The sequence below is a fragment of the Chanos chanos genome, chromosome 1 (genome assembly GCF_902362185.1).
Source record: "Chanos chanos chromosome 1, fChaCha1.1, whole genome shotgun sequence".
Lineage (NCBI taxonomy): Eukaryota > Metazoa > Chordata > Actinopteri > Gonorynchiformes > Chanidae > Chanos > Chanos chanos.
This window is the reverse complement of record NC_044495.1, coordinates 20445661-20472783: the sequence shown is the minus strand read 5'-3', so window position 1 is coordinate 20472783 and position 27123 is coordinate 20445661. Positions and strand designations below refer to the sequence as shown.

General features: G+C 39.9%; 1 protein-coding gene across 1 annotated transcript; it reads left to right on the top strand.

Moving 5' to 3' along the window:
• The first annotated feature begins 8891 nt into the window (after positions 1-8891).
• Positions 8892-25640, top strand: slco1c1 (solute carrier organic anion transporter family, member 1C1). Its single transcript, XM_030774924.1, has 14 exons — positions 8892-9038; positions 14602-14743; positions 16696-16828; positions 18191-18312; positions 18673-18819; positions 19042-19140; positions 19644-19889; positions 20047-20211; positions 20852-21047; positions 21436-21601; positions 22610-22779; positions 23982-24046; positions 25198-25315; positions 25406-25640. The coding sequence occupies exons 1-14, from the start codon at positions 8892-8894 to the stop codon at positions 25638-25640; spliced, it is 2151 nt and encodes a 716-aa protein (XP_030630784.1).
• The last annotated feature ends 1483 nt before the right edge of the window (positions 25641-27123 follow it).

Genomic DNA, 27123 nt, shown 5'->3' with positions numbered 1-27123 from the left:
TCACATCCCTACTGCTAAGCCTTCTTCGCAATTTGTCCACCCTCATAGTCTTCAGTCTGTTTGGCTTTACATGGTACTTTAATTTTTCCCATTTTTCATGAAAATGTTGGTTAACCAGTTAAATCATTTGTTTCATAATGCCACAATCATTTAAGACCGGTAGTACGCCTACCAACTTTTGTTGGAAGTAGAATGGTTTATATTTGTTGCAGATATGTTCAAATGGTTTGTCAGTCCAAGCACGTAAGTTGTACTTGATCAATATTCATGGACCATAGTCATTTATTATCAAGAAGTTCATGGTCTCTCTCCGAGACATTCTAGTCATGCATAATGACATGTTTCCAAACACACCCCACAAGTTGTCTGGGCATTCAATAGTATCTCATTTCCATTGTATGTTTTTAAAGGGAATGAATGTTGACTTGTGAAATATAACCTTCCTTTTATATTGTCTCTGTATTCTTCCAATTTCCATTCATGATTGGTTAAGGCCCCTGTCAGTCCACTGCCAGACCCCCCTCCCTCCCCTTCTTTTTTTTACATTACATGTCTGATAACCATATTCACTGGCTCTAATCTTTACCAATTGCAAAGAGAACCAAACAAGCTTTACAACTCTCTTAAGAGGAGAAATGAGACTTGTACTTTTTTATATAGTTGGCACTTCACAGACTGAACACCTTTTTTCTTCTCACTAGTATCTTGCACTTAACACATGTAGCAATACCTATAGAGAGGGCAACTGTGTGATTTACCAGTGTTTGTTGAGTGAGATGTTCATCTTATGGCTGGTTTCTTGTTCCATTTTGTACAAAATATATTCTGTACAGGTTAAAAATTAAAATGACAACAAAATCTTTTAGATAAACCTTATTTATTTTTACTGTTTTGTAATTTAGACACTATACTGTAGCTCCCTTATTGCCAGAATCGCTGGAAGTGCCTCTGTATAATGTATTATACAGTAAATATATATTGAGATTATAGAACTTGTCACAAGCTGAACAATGTCGATGTTGTAATGTGAATACAGTTGAATAATATGATTTAAATGCTGTGGTATTTGGATGTATGTGGTCTTTTTTTCAATGATTTTACATCTTCTCGTAAAATCATCCTCTCCTCCTCCTCTCCCTCCTCCTCCTCCTCCTCTTCTTCTTTGTCTTCTTCTTATTATTATTATTACTAGTTGTTGTTGTAGTTGTAGATGTCCCGGTAAAAAAAACTCCTTAGTACCCAAGTGCTAGAGATGCTGGTGTCTCAAATTCTTTCATAATCATAACAAATGTGCAAAATATATAAAATACCAAGATTTAGACATCAGAATGTTTAGCATCCGCTTGCTCTCTGTCACTGAAATGTTTATCTCTCTGTGAGCTGTCACTGCTAAGAGTGTGCACGCCCACATGGAGAAGGGTTGTACCAACCACCATCATTGGGCTCTGCCCAGCATACCACAGGACCAGAGCTCTTTCAAAAATCTGAAACCTCATGACCTACAAAACCCAGGAGAAGCGGGACAAGACTCAAATTTTCTCTTTTTTTCATCTGACACTTCCTTCACAGTTCATAACATGCTCTAGAAGTTATAAATTGATATAGCTTAACTATATATTAGATTACAAATCTTTCCAGCGAAGTCTTCTACACTGTGCAACCATAGTAAAAACTTACACTGGGAAAAGTAAACATAAAACCTGCTTTTTGCATAGCCAAATGGAGGGGTTAATATTGTTACATGCATTTCTTTGTCCCGTACATGCATTTTATTAAACACTATTATCTGTGGACCAAATGTATGTCTGTAAGATTTTTAGGATAGAACCTCTACAGTATAAGATTACAGCCCGAGATAGCTTTGAAACTGTTGTCAGTGCTTTATAAATTTATGTGATAATATGTTCTAGTCAAAGCAGTTTCTATTTATATAGCCCTTGTTTTACAATACTTAACTCTAGCCATATTCTCTTACTACTGTAGCCTAGTGTTTCCCATTACATCCCGATAAAGCATTCAGAGACAACTCATCCCAGAAGTGTTGCATTCATGAGTCAAGCATTTTTCAGTTCAGTGTTTTCTCACACAAGCACTTCACCTGCAATTGTGGCTTACATAGTGTCTTGTCTTGTATGGGTTTTATCACAACATATTTACATTTCAAGTTGTGTGAGAGTGTGTGACATATGAGTTCCTAGCTTTGCGTAGAAGGAGGATAAACTACCAACATGACCCATATGCATACATTTCATGGTTTGTATCCAGCAATAGCAAATTGGGATATTTTATTATGTGTTCTTAAACAAAGAGAGGTAGATAGGACAGTTATGTAAATGGATTACAAGGGAGTCTTCAGGAAGATGTTAGTTTGAACTCATTAATGGAGGATTTGTCTAAAACCATAAATTTATGGGCTGACAGTTGTAATTTTCTAATTAGTCCTATAAATGACAACTATTGACCAAGAAAGGAGATTAGAGTTGGTTCTGGTATTTATTTTCAGTTCAAATGCCCTGAAGTAGGTTGAACTAGGTGTAACACAGATGTAATGCAGCAGAAGGATGACCTGGCAACCCAGTCACCTCTGGTATTCCTATAGAACAACTCCTTTGTTCTGACCTATCCAACTTCTCATCCTCCATAATCTGTTCTGGATCAGAGATAATCACACAGCTGACCAGACATGGTGACTCTACCAACAGGGGTCCATTTGATAGTGGTAGGGTACATTTGCTGGGGTTTTTTTCATTCTATTGATGGTTCAACACGGGTTGAGGTCTTTAATCCCCTACATAGTGACTTCTTGCCTTGCATTTTGCCTCTAACTGGGAGCACATACGGTGAACTGATCAGATTAGTAAAACGCAAGGGGCCAGACACTTTCAAATCACAGGACTGTCATGATTCTCAAATGGTCTGAGCTCTCTGGTTATGATCATTCTTCCAAATCTGTTGCCTGTTCCTCAGATCTTTGCAGGAGGTCATGGTGGTTAATTGGAGTGGGAACGTTATGGAGAACAGATCCTGAGTAAAACAAAAATCAGGTATTATAACAGAGTAAGGCCTTTCACAAGCCAGCACATGTCAACCTAAACCCATTATGTTGATTGGTCCTGTCTTTATTGTTGTTTTTTGTTGTTGTTGCTGTTGGTTCTTCATCCAGTTAACCTACCCATTTGAGGCATAAGTCAGTCCCTCTCGTTATGACTCCTAAGTAATCCATAACACAAGACATCAAAGGTACTATGTGTTGTGCAATACATTAAGGCTAAGACAGTTGTAATGTTGGTCTGCCTCATGATTGATAAATACAATTCAGCAAGATTAGGAGATTAAATCAGCAAGTGTAATGAAAAAGGGGAGGAGCGGGGGCAAGTTTAAACTTAGACGAAGTGGGGGGGGGGGGGGGGGGGGGGGGGGGGGTGGCGCATGTCGAAAAAGGTTGAAAACCCCTGTCCAACAAAACCCATCAGAACAGTGTTTATCATCTCACCCTACCCCATAGTCAGTTGCAAACTGTCTTTCAGAAAACATTTGCAATCTCAGGAAAGAAAGATCCTTTTTACTCTCTTTCTGAGCTTTTGTTAAACTGAAAGTAGACAAACCAGTGCTAATTAATAGTAATGACTCATGGTGCTTGCATAGAGTAAAGCTTTTAGAGAACCACCAGAGAGTATGTACACTACAAGATGAAACTCACAACTACGCTATACAGAGAGCCCATAGCTAATCAGTGAGGAACATGCCATTTTGCTTAAAAAATACAAGTCTGTGTGATCAAACATGTGACTGCAGAGGTGAGGTGATTGGGAAGAAGTGGCAAAGTGCCCTGTAGGCACATGGAGGCTTACAGTTGGTAACTGTAGGCAGCAGGCAATTTGTAGGGGGTGAGGGGTGATGCCATCCCCCTTGTTAACTTGCCATCCCCCTATATACTCTATGGAGTAGTGTCAGTGACCACTTGACCATCTCCTCTGTTGTATGCAGGCAGTGCTCCACTGTAAGTTGCGATAAGCTGTTATTGTCATATTTTTGTACTTGTCAGATAGCACTTCTTATTCCATAAGTTTTCAGTGATCAGCATATTCATTATTCAACAGCTATATGTAAGCATAAGCAACCATGGCAAGATTGTTAGAAGCTGTCTCAGCTCTACTCCTATGTATGTTACTCTGCTGATTTAACTGATTACCCTTAGTTAAGAACAGAAAAAGTTCAAAACTGAACTTGTCAAAGTAACCAATTGTACAATTAAACAGCAGTCTCAAGTCATTATTGAGAGGTCAAAAAGCTTTATTAGGGAGATAATCACTTATTGTTACTGTAAATGTGTTTCCTCAGACACACATCTCAAAAACCGTTGAGATAGGCTTTCAAAGATCTCTCGTTCACTGTTGTGTTATGAATTTTCAAACAAAGAATTTGCTGTTTTTTGAGAGATTATCAGCTATGCAATTCATTCTCAATACTCAGTTAGCATTACAAGGGGGAAATAGTACAAAACGATATTCCTAAATGAATTTCACTTGGCAAAATAAAATCATTTATACATTTTCAAACAACTTTGTCACAGACAACTCTGGGATAATTTGCCTAATAAAACTTTTGATCAGACAGTCAAGCTATTTCATCAGCTGAAATCAGTTCTTCTTTCTTCCGTGAACTGTAAACTTTTTAAACAAAGGTTTCTGAAATTTATCTTTGAAATGTAAGACACCCTTTCATAAGGTTATAAAAACAACTGTAGTCTGGCCATTTCCATGGAAACAAACACACACGCTCATTTTTTTCTGCGTTCAAAATTTTTCTCATGTTTGTCCTGTGTCAGGACATCACTGTCTCCAAAGCATGACATATACAGCAAAGCATATTAAACAAAGGGGTGGTCTATTTCAAAATAGATCAGTGTTGAATGTCCAGCCTCAAATAGTGTATGAGCATTATTTACTTGGAGCCTGTAAAAGGAATTAATCCTGTCCTGTGCTGTAACAGATTTGCGTGTGACTATATGAAATGCACCAAGGCTTTAGAGGAAAGCCCACCCATCCACTGTTCTGAGGTGTGTACCCTTCACAGTAAACCACGAGTCACTAGAGAGGTGTGCCAGTGTGGAGAATGGACACAAGACCAGATGAATGCAGGTATAGATCTTGGTCTCCAACCTTGGGCAGATGACCCAATATGGTTAGGCTTAATCAATGAAAGAATATCTCTTTTCTCTTTTCTTCTCACATTGACGTCAGATATGGTTTGTTGCTTGCAGACACGTCACATGTCTCGGGAGTGCAACAGCAAGGCAAGTAACTTATTTCTGGCGTGAGACGCCCTTCGATTCTGTGTACTGATAAAGACTACATTTAAAAAAAAAAAAAAAGCGTTCTAGTTTGACGCTCATTTACTGGTATTGCAAAAGCATCGCATTAACTTCCTGGACTACTGTTTGTTTGTTTCTTCAGTTTGCCTATTGTGACTGGTAAATTGCCATTTTGTTATACATTGTAAGCAACCTCCAGAAATTAGTGGGCAGCTGTGTTTCTCAGATCTTGAGAACATAAGCAGAGGATCTAATCAATTCTGGATATATTTCCAGTGCCCTTCGCTCTTATAAGGGTTATCACGTGTTTGAACCAATTCTACAAGCGGCTTGAAAAAACTGAACAACGGTGGAAACTGTTTCACCTCTCAGGGAGGTTTTGAAAACCTTGCAGTCTGACGTCAAAGATTAAACTATTCGAAACATTAGGAGCTGAGCTGACATTGAAAGAACTGGATGTGACACGAACAGCTAAGAAACACCTTCAAGACCAAAGTGCCTCGTGTCCTCATCCCCATGGGAAGTTTCTCTAAAGCCCGTGGCATCTGCGCTGTTCATACCAACTCCGTACAGTCGGGAATAGTTGCATATTCATACATTGTATAAACCCCTAGAAACAGGGGGGAAATATACTGGATCTGTCGTTGAAGCACGGCTTCTGTGAGTATCAGTGCATGTTTTTAACCAGTAAACAGCTGATTTCTACTTATCTGATCCTTTAAATCAGTAATGATCAGCAAACTGAGCGCGCGACAGCGTCTCATCGTGATTAAGTCTGTCTTTTAAGAAGAGAAATGCAGTTGTATATATTAGGTTATACCGACTTGTGATAAGTAGGTCTGTCCGTCTGGGCTGGTGTTTTTATACTGTGTCTATGTGTGCCCATAAACGACGTGTGTTTATCTGCTGGCACCGCTTATTGCGCATTTAATGCAGTCTCTGAAAAGACGGTACTGTGGTTATCAAATGTTGTCTTCGGGACAGAGACAATTTTCTGCGTTATTCACAAGCTACTATACATTTCAATAATTCATTGCTCTTCATCCTTTATTGCTCACCCTTCCTCTCACTAAGAGCCGTTTCAGCGCTACAGCTATTCTAAATATTACTTCATAGGCTTTATCATGCGGTTACATAATGGCAACGGGTCAGAATTTTTCTCAAATGTAATAGCCTAAATGTAAGTTTCTTATATGTGAAGCATTCTTCATATTTTGCTTGATCGTTGACTTGAGCCGTGGATTTGTCTAAGTCCGGACGTAGTGCGTGACTTAATATGCATTGGCTAATTAGAGAGACTGCGCGCGGTCAGGAACACGGCGGTTGTCATGACTTCTGCTTCCCTAAGCAGCCCCATCGATTTACACCGTTCACGAGTCGTTTACTTTCATGTTGCCACAAATATTCATGCCTGGCCATTACCTTCGAGTACAAAGAAACAGCCCGAAACATCTGAACTGGACTGAATTGGAACATCTGAAAGACAATATTCTTACAAGCTAAACGTTTATGACGTTTAACAGCATAGCCTGCAGATGATTTTAATGTCGATTAGGAATTGTGTACAATAGTCTTTCAGGTGAGTCCACATGAATACTCACTGTGGTTGATTAAATTATTTAATATTATGTCTGATGCAGTTCTGTTTTTAAAATGTAGTTACTTTAATAGCATAATGTTATGGTGAGATACCTCAACGATGGAGGAAATATTTCATAGGAAGAGTATATCTGTATACTTATTATGTGCAATATGTGTCACTGGATTTCATGACTTGTGTTTTCTATTCCATAACCTGATGGGTTTATAGAAACAAGGGTTTGTGAGTTCTTCAGCACTGTAACAAACTTACCTGCTATATCTGCATCTCACCACAACCCTCACAACAACAGGTTTCAAAATGCATCGTCAGTGCTCCACCCATTCCCCGTGTTTTACTTTGCCTGGAGCGTTCGCTAAGCTTTAGTACATTCTGCTCTCTGTACATCTCAGTGAGACCGCTGGGGCAGACCCAGAGACTCACAGACATCAGGTCAGGTTTCACCAACTCTGCTTGGTATTCCTTTGAAAGAACACGAATATTTTGGAAGGAATCCACAGCTAAAATCCAGAACTTAATATTCAGCGACTTCCCTGAAGGTTAATGAGGCAACTGGACGTTACAACTTAAGACAGGGAGAATATTAACTCAGAGTAACTGGTGCCCCAGGTCCAAGGTTTTCCAGCATAGGAAGATTCTTTAATAAAAATTGTCAGCACAAAAATCTTACTTCCAAGTCATGGCATTTTCATGCTATGTGTATGTATTAGTGCAAGGCTTCAGCTCGCACACAGTCTGAACATTCTTTTCTGCAGTAATCCAAAATACACAGCTTCCACTCCATAAAGGTTTGTGACTATTAGACTTGTCCTAGATATATGAAATATTGCAACAAACAGATACGATCTACTTTTTCCGCTTTAGGTAAAATATGACCGGTACTCTATTATTCCCACAGACAGAGTTAGAGCGTCAGTCAACACATTGAGGTTACAGAGTCTTATTCATTATATTTGACTCTGATATGGAATGAACGTGACAGTTGACTAACATTCCATGAAAACAGCTTGTATTTGGTGAATTTAAGCATGGATTGTGATAATTCACTGTGTTAGCATTTATTTAATACAGGGATCATAATTACAGTCTCCTGACCCTGTTATGCACATGATAAAATTTTGGCTGAAAATCAAAAATAACTTTAAATTGTAAAATAATTATAATAATAATAATAATAATAATAATAATAATAACAACAATTGTGTGTCATTTCACCAGATTTTTTGCAAGCCATTCTTTTTTATTTACAGAAATCAACCAATTTTGATTTTACAGTTTGCCTACACCTCAGTTTGCTGCCACCTATTGCTTCCCTGACAGCGCTGAGCTATTGAGCCTTTCGCATCAAACGAGTCAGCCATGAGACATGTAGGCCAAGTCCATCTGGAAACTTGTCTGTGGTGTTAACATTCTCTCTCTCTCTCTCTTTTTCCCAACCTCCCCCCCTTCTTTCTATGCGTTTCTGTGTGTATATGTGTACGCGACGTCATCATATCATTTATGTGTCTACTGATAGCTTAGTCCATCACAGATACTCTGACCCCAGCACATTTTATGTGGTCTGTAAGTTTGCTCATTTGAGTAGGCGTTTTTTTTTACATAGTCCTTTGAGTGTATAGGTTATGACCTTACTCTCAATGTAGGTGCTTCTTTCTTAATGCTACAGATAGTTGTGGATGGTGTGTGAAATCCATATTCTTCAGTGTAGTTTTCATGACTATTACTGTTGGTTAGCTGATCACAGTATCTCATATTTGCAAATATATCTTATTTGTTTATTTAAATACATTTTATGTGACATCTGGAATGTTATCAGAGAAAAAATTCTTAAGATTGAATTTAGAGGTGTGTGTGCATCCCTGCTTTTCAGAATACCTTACAAGTACATGTGTACTATTATTAGTAGTATTTTTTTTTTTAAGGGCAGAGAAATGGGTCACATGCTTTGATTATCCTCTTGCAGGGGTGCACGCATTGATGCCAAGAAATATCACTGGGGAAACTTTGCCTAAGGAGAACAAGTCCTCTCTGCGGAGAATGGAGCCACCTATTAAGGGGAATCATTCACCAGAGAACGGCCCAACTTCTCTGAGCACTTGCCGTTCCTTTTGTTCCAGCCTGAAGGTATGACTTATGCTAACTTCATATAGACTATCCAGCATGAAGTGTCAGTCTACAGTCATCAGTCTGCCCACTGATGAAGGACTGTTCTGTGTCCCTTTAGTCCCTTTAGCTGAATTAGTTTAAGTCATTAATGCATACTTTCTGCACTGGCTATATGTGATTTCTATTTGGTGATTATTTTTCATATTTCACTCAATATTTGAAAATTGGTTGCTCCTTGTCATAAATGTGCAGAGTTGGTCATAATTGTGTAATCTAGGGACACAGTGCAACATTGAAGTTGAGAGAGGAACAGTACATGTACCTTAGCACTGGTCTTTTCATAGTCTTTATATATGAACTGGGAAGTAAACAGACCAGACAGAAAATAGATGCTCAATTGTTCTCTGATCTATGAGATCTAGAGAGCTGGTTCAGTGCACTGTTACAGGGTCGTAAACTGCTTTAGTTCCAGTTTGTGGTGGAATCTTTTTTTCTGATAAGCTGCTGTGGCAGAGCAGAAAGCATTCTGGGCCTGTGCTCCTAACAATCTAATAGGAAACTGGTCATGCCTAGCCCAGCATCTCTGTCATGAAGAGCCTACTTTGACTCAGTGACCGAAGGAGAATGCTCAAGCTCTGCCTTCAACAGAAATTCCCATAATGAGACAGTACCACCAAAGCTGCCTTATGGACATCACATGGCAAGCAGTTTTGGTTATCTTCATTCTGAGAACTTTCTTGTTAAGATATGATGATCTGTGTAAGTAGAAAATTGAGTGGTACTGTCATGACAAAGCAAATCTGAATAGTTTCTCATGAAATAGATAAAAATAGAAGTGATGAATAGACTATGTGGCCATCTCCATGAGAAATGTATTAGTTATTTAAAACTGAGTCAAGTGGGAGGAGATTGTTCAAACATTTACAGTACTTAGAAAGTGCAGATCTAATTTTGCCATTGCTGAAGGGTCTCTCAGACCCTTTGATCACAGTTTACAAGTTGTCTTCTTACAGTTGAGTGCTAATAGATATTTTCTTTGTCTTCTTTTTTGCGTGTTGTCTTTTTCAGCAAGTATTTAGTATCTTTCAGAATAATTCTAAACAACATTTTACAAATGGGAGCTAAAGTGTTTGAATTGCTTTGTATAAAGATTGAGCCACTAAGCAGCTGTAGCCATCACCTTGTTTGATATTGTGCCCCAATGACTGTGTATACACTGTATAATCTATGTACATAGTCTGACAATAAGACATAAACTGATCTAATGTAAAGACAATGACAGTATGTTAGTAGGAACAGAGTAAACTTTGCATTTGTTTGTACAGTTTTCTTACATTCTATACACTGTTCAGTCCAAGTGCTCCACAGTCCTGCTGGTAGTCAAGAGTTCACACTCTTGTTTCCCTGTTAAAATAAACAGCCTCTAATTAAGAAGTAATAGAAAAAAAGCAGTCAAACTTTGGGCTTCCAGGACTGAATTTGGAGACCTCTGTTCTGTACATCAAATGCACTAACAAATGGGTAATTGCAAATATGCAATTTCAGTATAAGAATTTATATTGACATGGTGGCTAGAACTTATTATATCGGTTTGGACTTGAGACACAATACTGACTGTGGCTGCTTGACTGAGGCGTTCTCTGTCTTAAGGAAATTCCTGAGACTAAACAGCCTACGAAAAGCTCAGAGGGTATTTAATTTGCTTAAAATGTCTTTCTTGATGTAAGAATTTGGCATTTACCACTTCTTTTTCGCCTGGATTAAATCTGCATGAGACAATAGTGTGAAAGCAGTTTAAAGGCGAAGTTCACCCATTTAACACTTGAATACTTATCAGTACTTCATCGCCTTTTCCAGCAACGCATTTTTATGTTTTCATAAGAAACTCTCATTTTCTGAAATGATCTGACATGCACTCACAACTACATAGATTAACCATACCTTCAACAATGCTGAATGTTTCATCATTAATTTTAAATGTCATTTTGACATCAGGTGGGTCACAAAATAAAGATCTCTATTTCTGGCACAGTGTCACTCATATTGTTTGTGATCTGGTGGATGCTGTTGTTAACGACCGGTCTTTAAGACAGGATGATTTTATTACAAAATAGGAAACATACACACATGTGACAAAACAGAGGGTGGCAATGCTGATGTCTGATCAAATGGAGAGTGTTTGTTGCGTCCTGGTGTGTCCTTCATGAGTGTGTCTTAACCATGATCCTGTAGTAAATCTCCCACCCATCTCTCCGATTATTTCCAACCTTAGGGCATGTTCTGAGATGTCTCCCCTGTAGAAGTGATATGGGTCATGTATGCGGTGTTTTCCGTTACAAGACAGATAACTGATTGAAACAGTCTGTTCAGAAAGCTGTCCTAGTAGCCGGTGACCCTCTTAGACCATAGTCTATATTCTGATTGAACAGCAAAGTGCAGGATGCTCTGATGAAAGAGCACATTGTTGTGATATACATAGAGACCTTATAGTGGAGGAAAGCCGATTAGTGTGACCTATAGCACCGTTTCTGGCCCCATTACTAGATACTGAGTGTGGACTCACTCACGTGTAGTTACAAAGCAATTGACTATAGATGCTACACTGCACAGCTCTCACAGTAAATGCTTGATGCAGGCTGCTTTGGCATAAAATATTCAATGTCCATTTTTCATTGACAGATTTACAGGATTATTTGCTCTCGAAATTATGCTCTACTGGGCGGGGAGTCTCAGAAGGACATAGTGTCTGATAAGTCTTTGATTCAGATGTGTTAGAACTTGAACAAAATCCTGCTTTAGTGTTGCTCTCTATAAGGGGAACTGCCCAGTCAGACTCTAAATGCACACAAAGCCAGACAAAGACAACATTTAAACTGCTGTGTATGTAGTTTGTTGATTTTACTTGTTTAGAAATAACTAAATAACTCTGTCTTGCTGCTTGTACTCCCCCGGAAGTGCGAGACCACAAAGTGACTATTTTCTGTCGCTATTTCTAAAGGAGGAACTCAGTCTGAATTGTAAAGGCATCTGTGATATCTTTGATCCGTGAACTAGGTCTGTCTAGCACCTTTTCCTACTGTGAGCAATGTGGGTTTGTTTTGACAGCTTGATAGAATTCTAAGGCCCTCTGTCTCTTTTTCCTGTGAGACAGGACAAGTAAATATATGGATATATGACTAGTGATGTGTTGATATAGACAAGGGTCTCAGACTGTAGGGCTGTATGGTTTTGTGTGTGTGTGCGTGTTTGTGTGCACGTGCGTGTGTGTGTGTGTGTGTGTGCGTGCCTCCACATGTGTCTGTGTGAGTGAGTGTGTACACGCATATGCGTGTGCACATGTGCGTGTGTGTGTGTGTGTGTCTTTACTTTCACTCCAGTAGCACTCTGATAGTGTTAGAGGAGGAAATCCTAAGCTGTTTACAAATGGCTGTAAAAATTAGGGCTAAGGGCTATTTAAGCACGTGTTGGTTTTGGCCAGTGCTCAGGACTGTTTCCAGGAGTAATGCACTTTGTCAGTCTGTGGGCTACACACAGTATATCTCACTCTGTAACTGGAAACATGACTGTCTGTGCTTACCGATAACAGGTGTTAGAAAGAAGTTTCGATAGATGGTATTGTTTTCTTTGTGTGCATGTTTATTTGTTTGTATTTTGGGGAGAGGACTTCTGACACGTGGGTTACCTCTTCATCCGATTTCAATTTCCCAATTTAACCAAGTGTTTAATGTTGATGTTCAGAGCTGATATCCTTGATAATGAGTGCCAAGTGCAGTATCACTAGCTGATTCTCACTCTTTGGCACTGTGATCTGTGTTTATATTTAAGGTATAGTCATTTGTTTTTGTTTTGGATTAGCTCAGTGATTCTTTACCTTTTTCAACTTTCTTCATCTATGAACCAAAAAAGAGACAGTCATTTTGATCCGCTGAACGTGAATGTAAAAAAGGTACTCCTTAGACACCTCACCTGACTCTGTGCCATTTACGGAGTTATAAAAGGCAGCTGTATTTCTCTTTCTCTTTATCTGTGATGCCTTCTCTCTATCACTCTGTCTGTCACTCTCTCCCTCCCCTTCTCTGCATTACCTCACTCCAGGGAGTTGTCATCTGCTTCCAATTTCTAAATTAAAGAATCTGCTATTGAGAGAATGTGAGCCAGTCTAAAGGAGGGACATTCTTTTGACTCCCAGAATATTTTGGGCTGTTTGTGATAACCAGTAGCCTTGGACTGAAGCCTTAAGGTCCAGTGTACACTGCCATGATGAAAATATTCAAGGAGGATTATGACACACAATTTATACTCTGCACTCAGACACTAACCTAATTCTGTCCTCTCCTATTTGTGTTCAGTAAAGCAAATGACCTGAGATTTATTGATCAGAATTAATGAATGGAAAAGAGTATGAAAGATCCAACCCTCTACTTCTGAAGTGGGCATGAGAACACTGAGAACTGTCAGAGTCTCTGAGAACATTGGGAAGTCAGAGAGGGATTCTGGCTTAATGCTGGTATAGTTCTTAATGTACCCAGTATTGACTCATGTTGACATGGCTACAATTGTCCAACTGTGTTTTTATATAGGCCGTAGCCTACTGTGCAACTTACTGAACAGAGGCGTCTGTATTTTCCTGATTCTAAAATCACTGAGAATAAATATTAAAGGAGAATAGATGTTATGTGAAAACAAATATAGCACAAATCGGATTGAATTCTCATAAAATGAAACCTGTGGACCTTGATGCAGTCAGTAAACCTGCATTATCAAGCAAATGTGGTAGATCTTCTAGTGACCCAGTTAATTTATTATCATGCCTCAGTTTAATGGTTGTTCATAGCTTTTTCTGTTATTGACTCCACTGACTCCAGATGTTGCCAGTGACACTATGGACTGTAGTAAGGCACTTAAATCATGTTAGAAAACAACTGATCAGTCATACATTGTGTACATGCATGTGATTTAAAAAAAAGCACTGTCAGGGAGGATGGGTGAATCGTTTCATCACTCATTTAATTCAGCAGTGGATGTACGGTTGTGAGGAAACCTGCTCTAGAAAATGTATTGCCATGCGGAAGCATAACCAATGAGACATGAGTGACTGATTCAGTTATTAGTTGTGTCTCAGCCAAATGAGTTTCTGTGTTGTTCCAGTCAATATCAGTCTTGAAAACTCGGTCACGGACTGGAAATGGTAGGACTGTTCAAGAGTGTGACATAAGCTCCACTAATCCTCTTTTTGTCATGGCTTCCGAACATGCAGTTCAGCTAGAGAGATGCAGCCCTCTGCTCTGCATCTAGTCTCATATCTCATGAGCTTCTTCTCATTTCTCTCTGTGTCTCTCACTTTGACTCTCTCTCTCTCGCACTCTCTCTTCTTCTGTGTGCATGTGTGTTAGTGTGTGTCTATATGTATGTTTGTGCGTGTGTGTGTGTGTGTGTGTATGTGTGTCCTTATTCCCTCTGAAACTCTGAAATAAATGCATATTAATGACGAGTTGCTTCACCACACAAAAATAGGTTAATGAAGTGTGAAGAAGTAATTCAAATTAGAAGTCTGTGTGTTATTCCCTTTATGTCTTTCCAGGTGTTCCTCGTGGCCTTGTCTTTTACCTATTTTGCAAAGGCATTATCTGGGAGCTACATGAAAAGCACAATAACACAGCTGGAGCGACGCTTCGACATTCCCAGTTATTTGATAGGTGTTATTGATGGCAGCTTTGAAATAGGTAAGGATTGGATCAGCATGCGTCACAAACACCCCGATGGAGAATGATATTGATGTGCTATTGGGTATGATAATAGTTAATAGTATGATCCCATTTCTGAGACACTCTACAGTAACAGCAGCCCGTCATAGTACCAACAGAGCATTGTGCACCACAGTCTGTATGATCTGAGATTCTAATTTCAGACACGTAGCAGGTGTGCCGCAGTGAATGTGAGTTAGCAGCGCAATGACTGGGTCTGAATATGGAGTTATGTAACAGTCACAGAACAACCCTCTCAGCACAGCCCCACACACACATACATGTACACAGGCTCACACACACACACATGCACATACACCGAGAGAGATTCACACGTATATCCACACAGCTTGAAGGGGGGTGTGGACCCATTTTCAGTAGGCCAATATTTACACATACCTCCCATCTCCTGTGAACACAGATGGGAACAGTATCAACATGATTATGCACCGCATAAAAGATCTTGCACTTTCAAGATATCTGTTTTTTTTGTTGTTGTTTCTGTTGTGGTCTTTTTAACATTTTACAGATGATTAGTTTGGAAATAATCCGCTGCCTCTTAATTATCAGCTGTTATCAGACCGATCGTGACAAGGTCATATTTTGAGTTTTTAGTGTGATGTAAGTAATTCTGATGAAAAATGCAAATGAAAAAATGTCTAGGTTTTTATAGAAAAAACATCAGAGGTATTGACAAACATTGAGGTAAGGACAGTGGTGAGTCCATATGTCAAAAGGCTGAACTTCCCCTTTAAGACCTGTTTCAGACCTTAAAAACATGCTTAAAGTTGTGCTGTCTACCATCTTGGCTAGATCTTTTGGCTTTACATCTTGGAGAATAGACTGAACACACACACACACACACGCACACACATGCAGATAGATAGACAGATAGATAGATAGATAGATAGATAGATAGATAGATAGATAGATAGATAGATAGATAGATAGATGGACAGACAGACAGACAAACAGATAGATGTACACACACATCATGTGCCTCCAGTCAGCGTTTCCATAGGAGTGTTGCTATGGGAACGAGCTAGAGAACGGCAGTTCCAGCAGCTCGGAGGATCATGTGTCAGGCAGCTGAGTTAGCCTCTGACTTTCTGCCTCTCTCTGCTCCATCAGTTAGAGTGAAGCATTCTGCTGTGTCCCCAAATCTAGGGCTTGTACTTTGAAATGACAGGAATGTTTTCCAGGTGCATTGCTGTATTTTGTCGTTTTTGAGTCTCATGGCCAAGTGCCTTGCTAGTAAAGATATTCAGGGCAAAGATGTTGCAAGAACATGATGGTTAAAGGTTTAACTGCAGACTTCTCCCTAACCCTAACTTTGTCCCTGTCCTTAAACTTCAAGCAAAATCTACCTGCCTTGAAGGCAGAGGTGTCTCTCAGAATGGTTTTTAGACAATAAAACACTAATGATCCTTTATGCACCCTCACAGCCAAGATGAACTCTTAAAGAATTGATAGTGAAGTGGATAATTTGCAATACTCAGTCTGTCTGTTGTTTCCCAAAGAGAGACTGTATTCATAACTCAGACGTCTAAGCCCTCAGTTAAGTCTACATACTCATCAGTGAATGCACTATTCAGAGTAATTGAGCATGACCAAAACATTACCAAAAAGCAGTGTCAGCTCAAAGCACAAGTAGTCAAGACCTGAATGAGACACCTCATCATGATTTTACAGACAGACTTACATCAGGTTCAGCTCTTCAGAGTACCACCTCACTAATGGTTTGTTTTGGACCTCCGAGGATAGCACAGCTAGACCATCCTCCATCTTATGTAATATGACTGTGTTTGGCTTAGAGCCAGAGGTCGCCACACAAAAGGGTCTGTCTAAAGACGCTCACAAGATGTAATTGGTTTTTGTGTTGCATTTAAAGGTTTCTATTGTGTTTATTCTGCCTCTTCCCCTGATACTAGGTAACTTATTGGTGATCGCGTTTGTCAGCTACTTTGGGGCAAAACTTCACAGACCTAAGATTATAGCAGTGGGCTGTCTCCTGATGTCTTTCGGAACTTTCCTAATTGCGTTGCCTCATTTCATTATAGGACGGTAAGTGGAAGGGCAAGTTTAACTCAGGCTACAAGAGGGACAGTGGGCCTCCTTCAGAATAACTGGAGATAGCTAAATGAAGTGCATGCCACTTCTTCAAGCACAGCAGTCTCTAGTTCATTCCCCATTACATTTAACTCAGTGATCTTTTGGAAGCATCACATGTTTCCAGTTTTGGCTGTGTCAAGGCTGCTGCCAGAATTTCATTTTGAACTCATGTATGAGAGAGCCATTCTATTAGGGGTACATTTAAAGACTTTGTGTTATTTTAAGCAATTTTCTAAACATTTATTTGAACTCAGCATGGCATAATATTGGGGCATAACATTATTTTATCTGATACTAAAATTCAGCCTAATTCATCTTTCAGTTTAGCTGAGAATTAGTGTACCATTCCTAAAATCACTGTTAGCCTGGTGTCCAGTTTTGCAAATGTCAAGTTTTGATCCCCAAAAAAGGTGTAATAAAGGCATGCTTATGGTCTTTATTGGTATGCACTATATTTATTTGTTTATAACAATCAAATATGAGAAAGGGGGCTTTTAAAATATTCTAGGCATTAATATGAACAAAATTATTTGCTTCATGCATGTCCAAAAAATTTCAGTCAGCATTAATACTTGAAATAGTACTTGAAACTGAAAACTGAAACTCCTTAATAAACAAAGTTAGCTACTATGACTAACATAGGGTGATGGTGTTTCCTTCACTGTCAGACATTTGCAAGATGTTGTGCTAAGTTTCTTGTCCTCTTTTCTAATTGTCTCATTGTAATCATTGCAAGAACAAAGTGTACCCCTAATTATAGAATTGCCCGTGTCTTATAGAATACCATGTCTTATTTGTCGATTTCAAATGTAATATTTTGCGTAGGACGGACAAGCTGACTTAACTATGTGAAGCAGTATGCAACAAACAGCATTTCTCATTAGCGTATGCCAGTGATCAAAAAAAAAATTTACTCCCTCCCTGATGGAATTTGGGGATTTACACAGATTTTAGACTTTGAAAATGTGGAATATTTCTCTTTTGAACAGCAGTGCTTAATGTTATTATTCATACAACAGGGATGTGTTAAATGATGTGCCTTCGTAAAGAGATTGAAATACTGCGTTTCGTATGTTAATCTGCCAGTCAGAATGTAGGACACCAGAACATTTGCGAGTGAATTGTGTCTCCCTGGGACCCTCTGTCTTGCATATTTAATAGATTTTATGTATAAGACATTTATTGTTGCTGAGATACCCAACTGTACACTAATGGGAAAAGAAGTTCTTTGTTCTGTGTAGTTGATGCAACTGTCTCTGATGCCTTATTCCTCTCCCCCTCCACTAAACATATGCTATCATGTTTTGTACACAGCTATAAGTTTGAAACCTCTGTTAGATCGGCAGTGAATTCAACCAATAACCTCTCTCCATGTCCAGCAAGCACAAATGGTACTTTGATGACAGGTGATGGTCCCTCTGCTTTGCTCAGCTCAGGTATGTTACATGGTCCTTCTGCTACAAAGGCTAAGTAACAACCTTCAGAATACCCTTCTCTATAAATGCACTGGTTTCAGTGCTTTGCAGAGTTATTAATAAGGCTTTTAATTTCTCTATGGGGAGCCACATTTGCTTAGAGGTTGTGATTGGCTGATCTTTTACTTGTCACTGGAAAGCAATAACGGGCCTATACTGTTCATTACCTGATGTGTATTAGAATTGTCGAATTTCAGAGATTTCTCTCTCTCTCTCTCCCTCTCTCTCTCTCCCTCTCTCTCTCCCTCCCTCTCCCTCTCCCTCTCTCTCGCTCTCTCTCTCTCTCTCTCTCCCCCTCTCTCTTGCTCTCTGACTGTGCAGGCTGTGAGAGAGAGTCCAGACTATCCATGTGGATTTATGTTTTACTGGGAAACATCTTACGTGGAATAGGAGAGACTCCAGTGCAGCCACTGGGAATTTCATACATAGATGACCACGCCTTGGAGGAAAATGCAGCTTTCTACATTGGTAAGAAACCTAAGAATGTGTGCTTTGTGAGTATTTACTGGGGGGAAGTGAGTACTTTCAAAACCATCAGAGTGTGATGATGAAGACTCCTGTCTCATGGTATTTAGTGTGGATGCTAGTGCTGAAGATGAAAAAGACATAAGATCAAAACACTTACCAATCAGTTTTGATGTCATTGCTTACGCTATATCAGTCAATCAGTTCTTCTATCTCCCGTATCAGGCTGTGTTCAGACAATATCAGTTATTGGCCCAGTGTTCGGCTACCTGCTGGGATCTCTCTGTGCCAAGATCTATGTGGATATTGGATTTGTCAACATGGGTGAGTAGGCCAAGTTGACACATACTGTCTGGACAGTTTGTCCAGACAAAAGGAACAGAGCTTGTTTAGGTTACTCCAAGTGATATTCAGTATTACTTTTCTCTCTCAGCCTCAGCCTAGTTTCTTATCCTATATAATACAGTGAGCCCTGCTGTTGTATTTTTTACTATAGGGTATAGTGCACAACAACTTCTGTGTTATTATTAGCTTATACCTATCTGATCAAGATAGTCTGAGTTTAAGCTACAGTAGTTTCCATCAGGTTATCAGTATGTCTTTACCATAATTTTAGATGTAAGACCGTCTGAGTTGAGACAGTAGATTACATCTGATGCAATCATGTGACGCTCTCTGACACCACAGAGCTGTTTGAGTCGTTTAAGAACTCAGATCTGTGTTTGAAGCTACTGTTTTGTTCTCTCTCTGTTTGTTTGTATATGTGTGTGTGTCTTTGTGTCTGTCTGCCTGTCTGTCTGTCTGTTTGTCTGTCTGTCTCTTCTCAGAAAGCATCAGCATAACCCCAGGTGATTCCCGCTGGGTAGGAGCATGGTGGCTTGGCTACCTTATTGCTGGGCTCATCACCCTTCTCTCTGCTGTGCCCTTCTGGTTCTTGCCCAAATCTTTGCCAGTACCAGAGCGACAGCTGGCCAAGTGCGCACCCGAGCGCACCAGTTTCATCAAAGACTCACCAATCCTAGAAAACAAATACCAAGCTGATGAGCCAGCAAGCTTCCTGGAAATGGCCAAAGGTGAAGACACAAGCTCACAGCTGCTGGATCCCCTATTAGAATTTAATTCATTTTGCTCGGTTTTGTTTTAGTTTCTTTTTTCCACTTTTTTTCTGTGTGGTGACCTACAAAAGTACTTTGTGACTGTCCTTATTCATTCTGAATGAATGTTTTTCAGACTTTGTGCCAACACTGAAATCGCTGCTAGGAAATCCTGTCTACTTCTTATATCTCTGTGTGACCATGATCCAGTTCAACTCCCTGATTGGCATGGTGACATACAAGCCTAAATACATAGAGCAACACTATGGACAGTCGGCCTTTAAAGCCAACTTCTTTATGGGTATGTTTAGCCTTCTCATCTTAACCATTGTTTATTATCAATTAATTTGTTATCCATGTCACGGAATGAGGATGTCAGACATGGTATATTACTATTTTCATTTAAAACTTATATGTCTATGGAAAATAACAGGATGACTCATCAGTGGAATCTCAGTTAAGTTCTGCAATAAACGAATTCCAGTGCCTTTGGCCCCAACTCTAAAGATGTTGCAGGGCAAGGCAGAAATGCACTTTTTGGTTTCGCCTATCTAATTCTCATAAACTGTTTTGGGTTTTTCTCCACTGTCTAATATGATGACACTTATAATGTTATATTTAACAGTGAAGATGTGTTATGATTATTCCTGGTGCTTGGCAACACCCAGAACCTCACTCCCTTTAAAAGAGTATGTAAAATTCAGAATCAGTTAAATCAAGCAATTAGATAAAAGGTACACTGAATCTGGGCACTGATACACATTTAAGGAAATGGCAAAAAAGTTTGCCTTTGAATGGTTAGAATGGAACGCAGTCCTGTTCCCTATCCCCTCTGTGTGAATCTCTTGGGTGCTGACCTCCTATTGGCTGTTAAATGGGCTTGTCTTGTGGGGGGAAAAAAGCGTTTACACGACATGTTTGATCTTGTTTTTCACTCTCAGGCGTCATCAACATCCCTGCTGTTGCCCTGGGGATGTTCTCTGGTGGTGTGGTCATGAAGAAATTTAAGCTGAGCATCATGGGAGCTGCCAAGTTTGCTCTGGGAACCTCACTGCTGGGCTACTTCCTGTCCCTGCTCTTCTTTACCATGGGCTGTGAAAACACTAAGGTGGCAGGTATCACTGTCACCTACCAAGGGTATGGGAAAGTAACTGAAATATGTTTCTGTAAGAGTCTGACAGTTTTAATTTTGCAGCTCTTTAAACCTTTTTTTCCTTATTTGAATTTCAAGATGACTTTTGGCACAGTTACCTCAAAAATACTCCTCTGGCCAAGCCAACATATGATACATGACTCTTGGTGACTCAGTTTAATATATTTTAGAATCCAGTGTTTCCCCTCTCCTCATTAATCTTTGATCCAGTGTGCATGCTTGGAAAATAATGCAGTTCATTGTATCAGTCTACAGTGTCCGAACACAATCTGATGACAGTATGATAAATCTCCATAAGCTAAATCTGATTATTCTGATGGTGTAATAACAAAGTGTTTGTTCTCTCCTCTTTGTGTACGTGCATATCTAAAGGGTAGAGAGCCTGTCCTATCAGGAGAGTTCGCTCTATGTTGCCTGTAATGGTGAATGTGCGTGCTCCGGGAAGGACTGGGATCCGGTGTGCGGGGAGAATGGCCTCACGTATGTTTCTCCGTGCCTGGCAGGGTGCCGGACGTCCAGCGGATCGGGAATGGACACAGTATGATGGCCAAAGCAATCTCTTTTTTTTTTTTTTCCCAGAACAATGGCTTGTGTTTGTTGTCATAATGCTTCAAAGTGGCACAGTGACAATGTTTGTCAGTTCCTTTTTCACTGAACTCAACCCCCACACCCTCTCTTCTGTGGAGGGTGTGCACTACCTGTTTGTCCTTCGTTCAAAGCAGGTATTGAAATTCCTCGTTCGCTCCCATGTTTCTTCAGCTTGTGTCTCAGGATGCCTCAAACAGTCTTAGTAGATGAATCAGTGTTTACAATTGAGACTTGTTATTTTTTCAGTAGATGTATGAGTGTTTGTTGTGAAATTGTCATCACACAGCACTGTGGTGTGCTGGCAAGTCCTTCCCAAGGGCAGACAGACACTGGACATTTGGGTAGCTCTAAAGGTCCAGCTAATATATGTATAAATCACGCAGGGGGAAATGCAGATGTATCTATTAAATCTGATTTGTTAGGTTTGTCTCCTTCAGAAAAAAATTCACTCCATAAAACAAAAGTGTACTCTCCTGCACAGGTGTATAGCTCTGTAATTCCATCTGTCTCGGTGAACTGTCTTGGCCTAATGTACTGTCACTGTGTGCCACTTTGCTGTCTCTCAGATTTCTGTGCTATATAATGTCTCTTTTGTGTGTGCTTTACATAATCTAGCTCTCTAGAGGATCAGTGTTCTTAGCTGTACCAATGTGTAAGCATGTAAAATATACAGACACCTACCACATAACAGGCCAGACAGCTATGACTCTGATACAAGTTTTGCATAGTCAAACTATAACATGATGCTGCTATTTCCTATTCTAACAGACTTGTTAGTGTAAGGGACAGAATAAAAATGTGCAGTCCAGTGTGTCTACAGAAATTACATTAAGAAACACTGGTCAAGGGAATGGAGGCATACTGGAAATGTTTGTACTGATTTAGGTACTGTTCTGATTTAGTGTGTGTGTGTGTGTGTGTGTGTGTGTGTGTGTGACTGCTTTTGTTGGCATTGTAGGTGTTTGGCCAGTGTAGCTGTGTAGGTGTGGGGAACCAAACTGCCAGAGTGGGTCAGTGTGCACGTAGGGAGGGCTGTGACCGTATTTTTCCTTACTTCCTGGCCTTGTCTGTCATTACCTCCTTCGTCATCTCGCTGGGCGGCACGCCGGGATACATGCTTCTCATCAGGTGAGTCATAGATACTGAGCTTAATGGCTTTCGCTTTGAAAACCCTCACTGCTCTGTCATAGACCCCCTCACCGTGTATACCGTCATGTTTCACCTTCAGACCAGGAGTCCCACTGAACTGCACATGTAACTTGAGTCTTAAGGTGCAGTCCCGTTTATCCCCAGGACTTAGTTGAGAAGGCAGCTAAACCAACCAGTCATTAGCCCCAAGAACTGTGCACACAGGTATTATTCACTAATAATAAGCCACGAAATATGTGAAAATCTTGGAGAGCTGGCAGCATCTAATCACCATGCAGTGGTATTATATTGAATTCATTGGCCTTCACGTAGAGTTCTGATGCCAAACTGCGGTGGGAAGACAGAATTTAGTCGCCATTAGTTGTTTTGTTAGTTTCTGTGTGTCACAGTAGAGGAGATCATTAATGTAAAAAAGCAATGGGCAACACTGCCTAGTTTTGGTAATATGGTATGTCGCATCATTTCTCAAGTTTGGACGGGGTAGTGGATACAAATCAGTTTTGTATCACTGTAGCTGTCTCTCTTCCCTCTAGGCGCTTAGCAGTACTAAACTTACTGCAAGATTTTCCCTGAGAGTAGACAGACCAAAAATAGACTCTTGTCAAATTTAACCTTTCCCTCTAACAATCTGGCATCAGCTGACCATTGCTACCACCTTTTTGTTTGGTTGTGTACAGGAAGCTCCTAATATGTGTCATTATATTAGAACCTCTCGGCTCTTGCAACTGAGCCTTGAAACTTTGCCCCAGAGCCTGGTCAGCTGACACAGCAGGAATGCTAGTCTGCCCCACTGTTAAATTAGGTTACCAACAGCGCCATCCTGTCTTTGTTTGGCTCCCCCAAATTTGTGCCTCTGTCTGTCTATCCTGAGAAAATGTACATTTGTTTTGGAGGAAACAATTTACCTGTTTCTCGGTTGAGGAGTGTGGAATAATTAGGTCATGTGAACGACTCTATTCAAATATGTATCTAATCACACCAAATAAGTCTGGTGTTTAACCAGTGTGAAATGATTGACTTTTTCACTGTTGTATTATATTGATTCAAACCTAAGTTTACTTGACACAGTCATTTTTACCCATAGCACAGAAAGACTGTGATGGACTGTTTTACCCATAGCACAGAAAGTCTGTGATGGTAATGTGGTGTGTTTAACTTAGCTCCTTATTCCCTTGTTGCAGATGCATCAGACCACAGCTTAAATCCTTAGCTTTGGGATTCCACACCTTAGCCACACGTACTCTTGGTAAGAGACCCTCTGTAACTTAACTCAGTACACTGCTGCAGAGTCAGTTTCATGTGTCACAGTGCACTGCACAACATACAAACTCCATTTACATACATAAATATTTACATATTTATTGTGAAACCTCTTGAAAAAAAGGCAACTGCAAAAACAAGGGCAACACCTACATGAAGTATTGTAATTGGGTATTGGGTTGCCAGAAGAAGCTCACTGCTCCTTGACATAGACTTTTCAAGTGCATGAAATGATGTGACACCACAAATTTCATCCTTTTTTTGTTGATGGTGTTGGAAAACAGTGTCTGAGGCAATGCCCCAATATCCCCTATGAGTATTCAATTGTATTGAAATTTGGTGAGCATGTAGCTCACAAAATTTTCATGCTCATCAGACCATTTAGTGAGAACTTCTCGCTGTGAATGGTGACATTGTCATCCTGGAACATACCATGCCTACCAAGATAGAAATACTTCACTATAGGATGAATGTTTGTGTGTGTGCGTTTAGCAATGTTTACCTTGCACTCAGGAAAGTTGCAAGGACCTAAACCATTTTAGGAGAACGTACCCATCACTGTAATAAAGCCACCATTGTGTTGATCATTGTGGGAAACCAGCTTGTAGGAGTCTTTTGGCATGTGCCATATATTCACTCATCTTCTAAATGAGAACAGAGTGAATTATGACTCTTCTGACCTTATGACTTTTTTCCCACTGGTCAGGAGGCCAGTATGTGTTTGTCCATTTTGATTTGCAGTTTAATCCAATATATGGACATATCCTCTGGAGGAGTGAGTGCTTCTGACCACAGTTAACCAAAGAAGACTGTCTTTCTGTAGTTGATTGTCTCAGTAACTGATGCTCCTGCCAAATGTGCTCTAGTAATTATCCCTCTGTGGAAGTCTCTGAGATCACTTTCTGTAGCCACAGAGGCCAAATTAATAGGAAACTGGCCCTGCTCAGCATTTTTGTGCTTTAAATCAATACGCGATTGGATGTTAATTGCTTAATTAACTCACATGTGTGTGGAAGCTACTGCTTTCAGTGTACTTTGTGTCCTTGGCTACGTTTTTATTTGCTTGAATGTTTGTCACTTTGACATAATCAATTTAAACAGTTATCCTTTGCTTGTCTGTGCTGGTTTAATTGACAGCTGGCATCCCAGCCCCTATCTACTTTGGAGCTATCATTGACACAACCTGCCTGAAGTGGGGGCATAAGAAATGTGGAGGAAGAGGAGCATGTAGAATCTACAACACAACAGCTTATAGGTAACACCAAATGTCAAGCTGCTCTGTGTGTGTGTGTGTGTGTGTTTATGTGTTACCTGGAGTATTCAGAGTGTGTTTTGCCCCTTTTAGGATAGCGTACTTAGGTCTGACGCTGGGCCTACGTACTGTGTCTTTTTTCCTGTGTGCACTGGGTTTGGTGATGCTCCAGCGACACCTTCACAGACAGGAGCACGGTGCCGTTGCAAACGGAGGCTCCAGTGCAGCTGAACTCCAGGCCCTGCACAGAGACGAGACCAACACCTCCAACTCTGACCAATTCCCAAATACCTCAGACTGCGACCCGGAGCGCGAGACGCGCCTGTGACATTTACACAAACACACACACACACACACGCACACGCACACGCAGACAAACATACACACAGACCAGCCGTGCAGGGAACTATGGTCTGCATTTTCATAGACTGTAAGACTATATATTTGTACTCAACTCATGTAGACGATGTGAAATAAGAAATCTGTTTTTTTGATATAATGGAATTACTTCTTGAATGTATATGCTGTTTTACATGAAAATGTAGCAAAGAATGTTGGTCTTTTTTATGCATAACTTTATGAGTAACTATTGATTGAGAAAAATGGTTAATTGTAGAAAACTTTTTTTTTATAACGGTAAGAGTCATGTGGTATGTATTTTTCTAAAAACAAAAACCTTATGTACTGCCAATTGAATTTGGCAGGCAAATTCAGCGCCTCTTAAGATTTTAAAGTAGGTCATAGCACTGATCAAAATGTGCACGTGTTGAATCAGAGAACAAAGGTTAAAGCTTTGTTTAGGATGTGCACTCTGACTGAAAAACACGGTTTGACTGATAAACCATGAAATACCAACTAATGCTAGTGCCTGGTGAATGGTTTGCAGTCTGAGTTTAGAAACAGCTTTCATGAGATTTACAAAAAAATAATGTTATGCTCTGAAAAGATACAATGGCTGAAAGTAGGATGGTTTTTGGACCTGAAAGTGCATTGTAATGGTTGGAGAACTGTTTCTGCTCCTGCTCTCTTCATTACTTGATTTTCTGCATAACCATGTTTAGATCCTACACCCAAGCATCACAGATGATTATCAGAGAAATATTAAGTGCCATTGTCAGTTAAACCAGGCTTTTACACTAAGTATGGAATTAAATGTATTTTTTTCATCTGAGGAGACATTCAGAGCAGCATCGTTTATATTCACCAGAGTTACACCATTTTCTCTGAATAAAGCTCTGTAAGATGTACACGCCGATGATAATGACGTAAGAATAATACAGTAAGGTTTACTACTCATCTTCTCTAACAATACTGACACAGAGAAAAGAGGCCTAAAATGCTGATCACAACACTCTGTGTGCTATCACAGGTAGGTCTTTTCATATGGACCAATTTGAGAGTGACCTAACAGGGGAATTTTTGTTTAGTCAAATGCATTTTATTGTTTTCCATTGACTGTACCGTGATCAAAAAAGCTATTACTACTGCACCAACTGATCACAATTCTGCTTTTTAATGGGTCTTTGTTGTCCTTCTCTCAGACAACACCGGTGAGTGTGAAAGCCGCCCCATTACCAGTTACCAGGTACAGGCTTCAGAAATGTACAAGCAAGAATTTTTAACTCTCCACTCTACTGTTTGTCAGTGCACAGCTGCATATGAAAATGATAGCTTTCATGTGCCAAAAGGAAGGACAAAGTAGGATAAAAAGAACTGGTGACATGGTCTACTCTCAGGTTACCCAGTCTGCAAATCCTCAAATTCTAAGCTATTATTTGTTAGTATACCTGCATATAAATATTTGGCTGGTT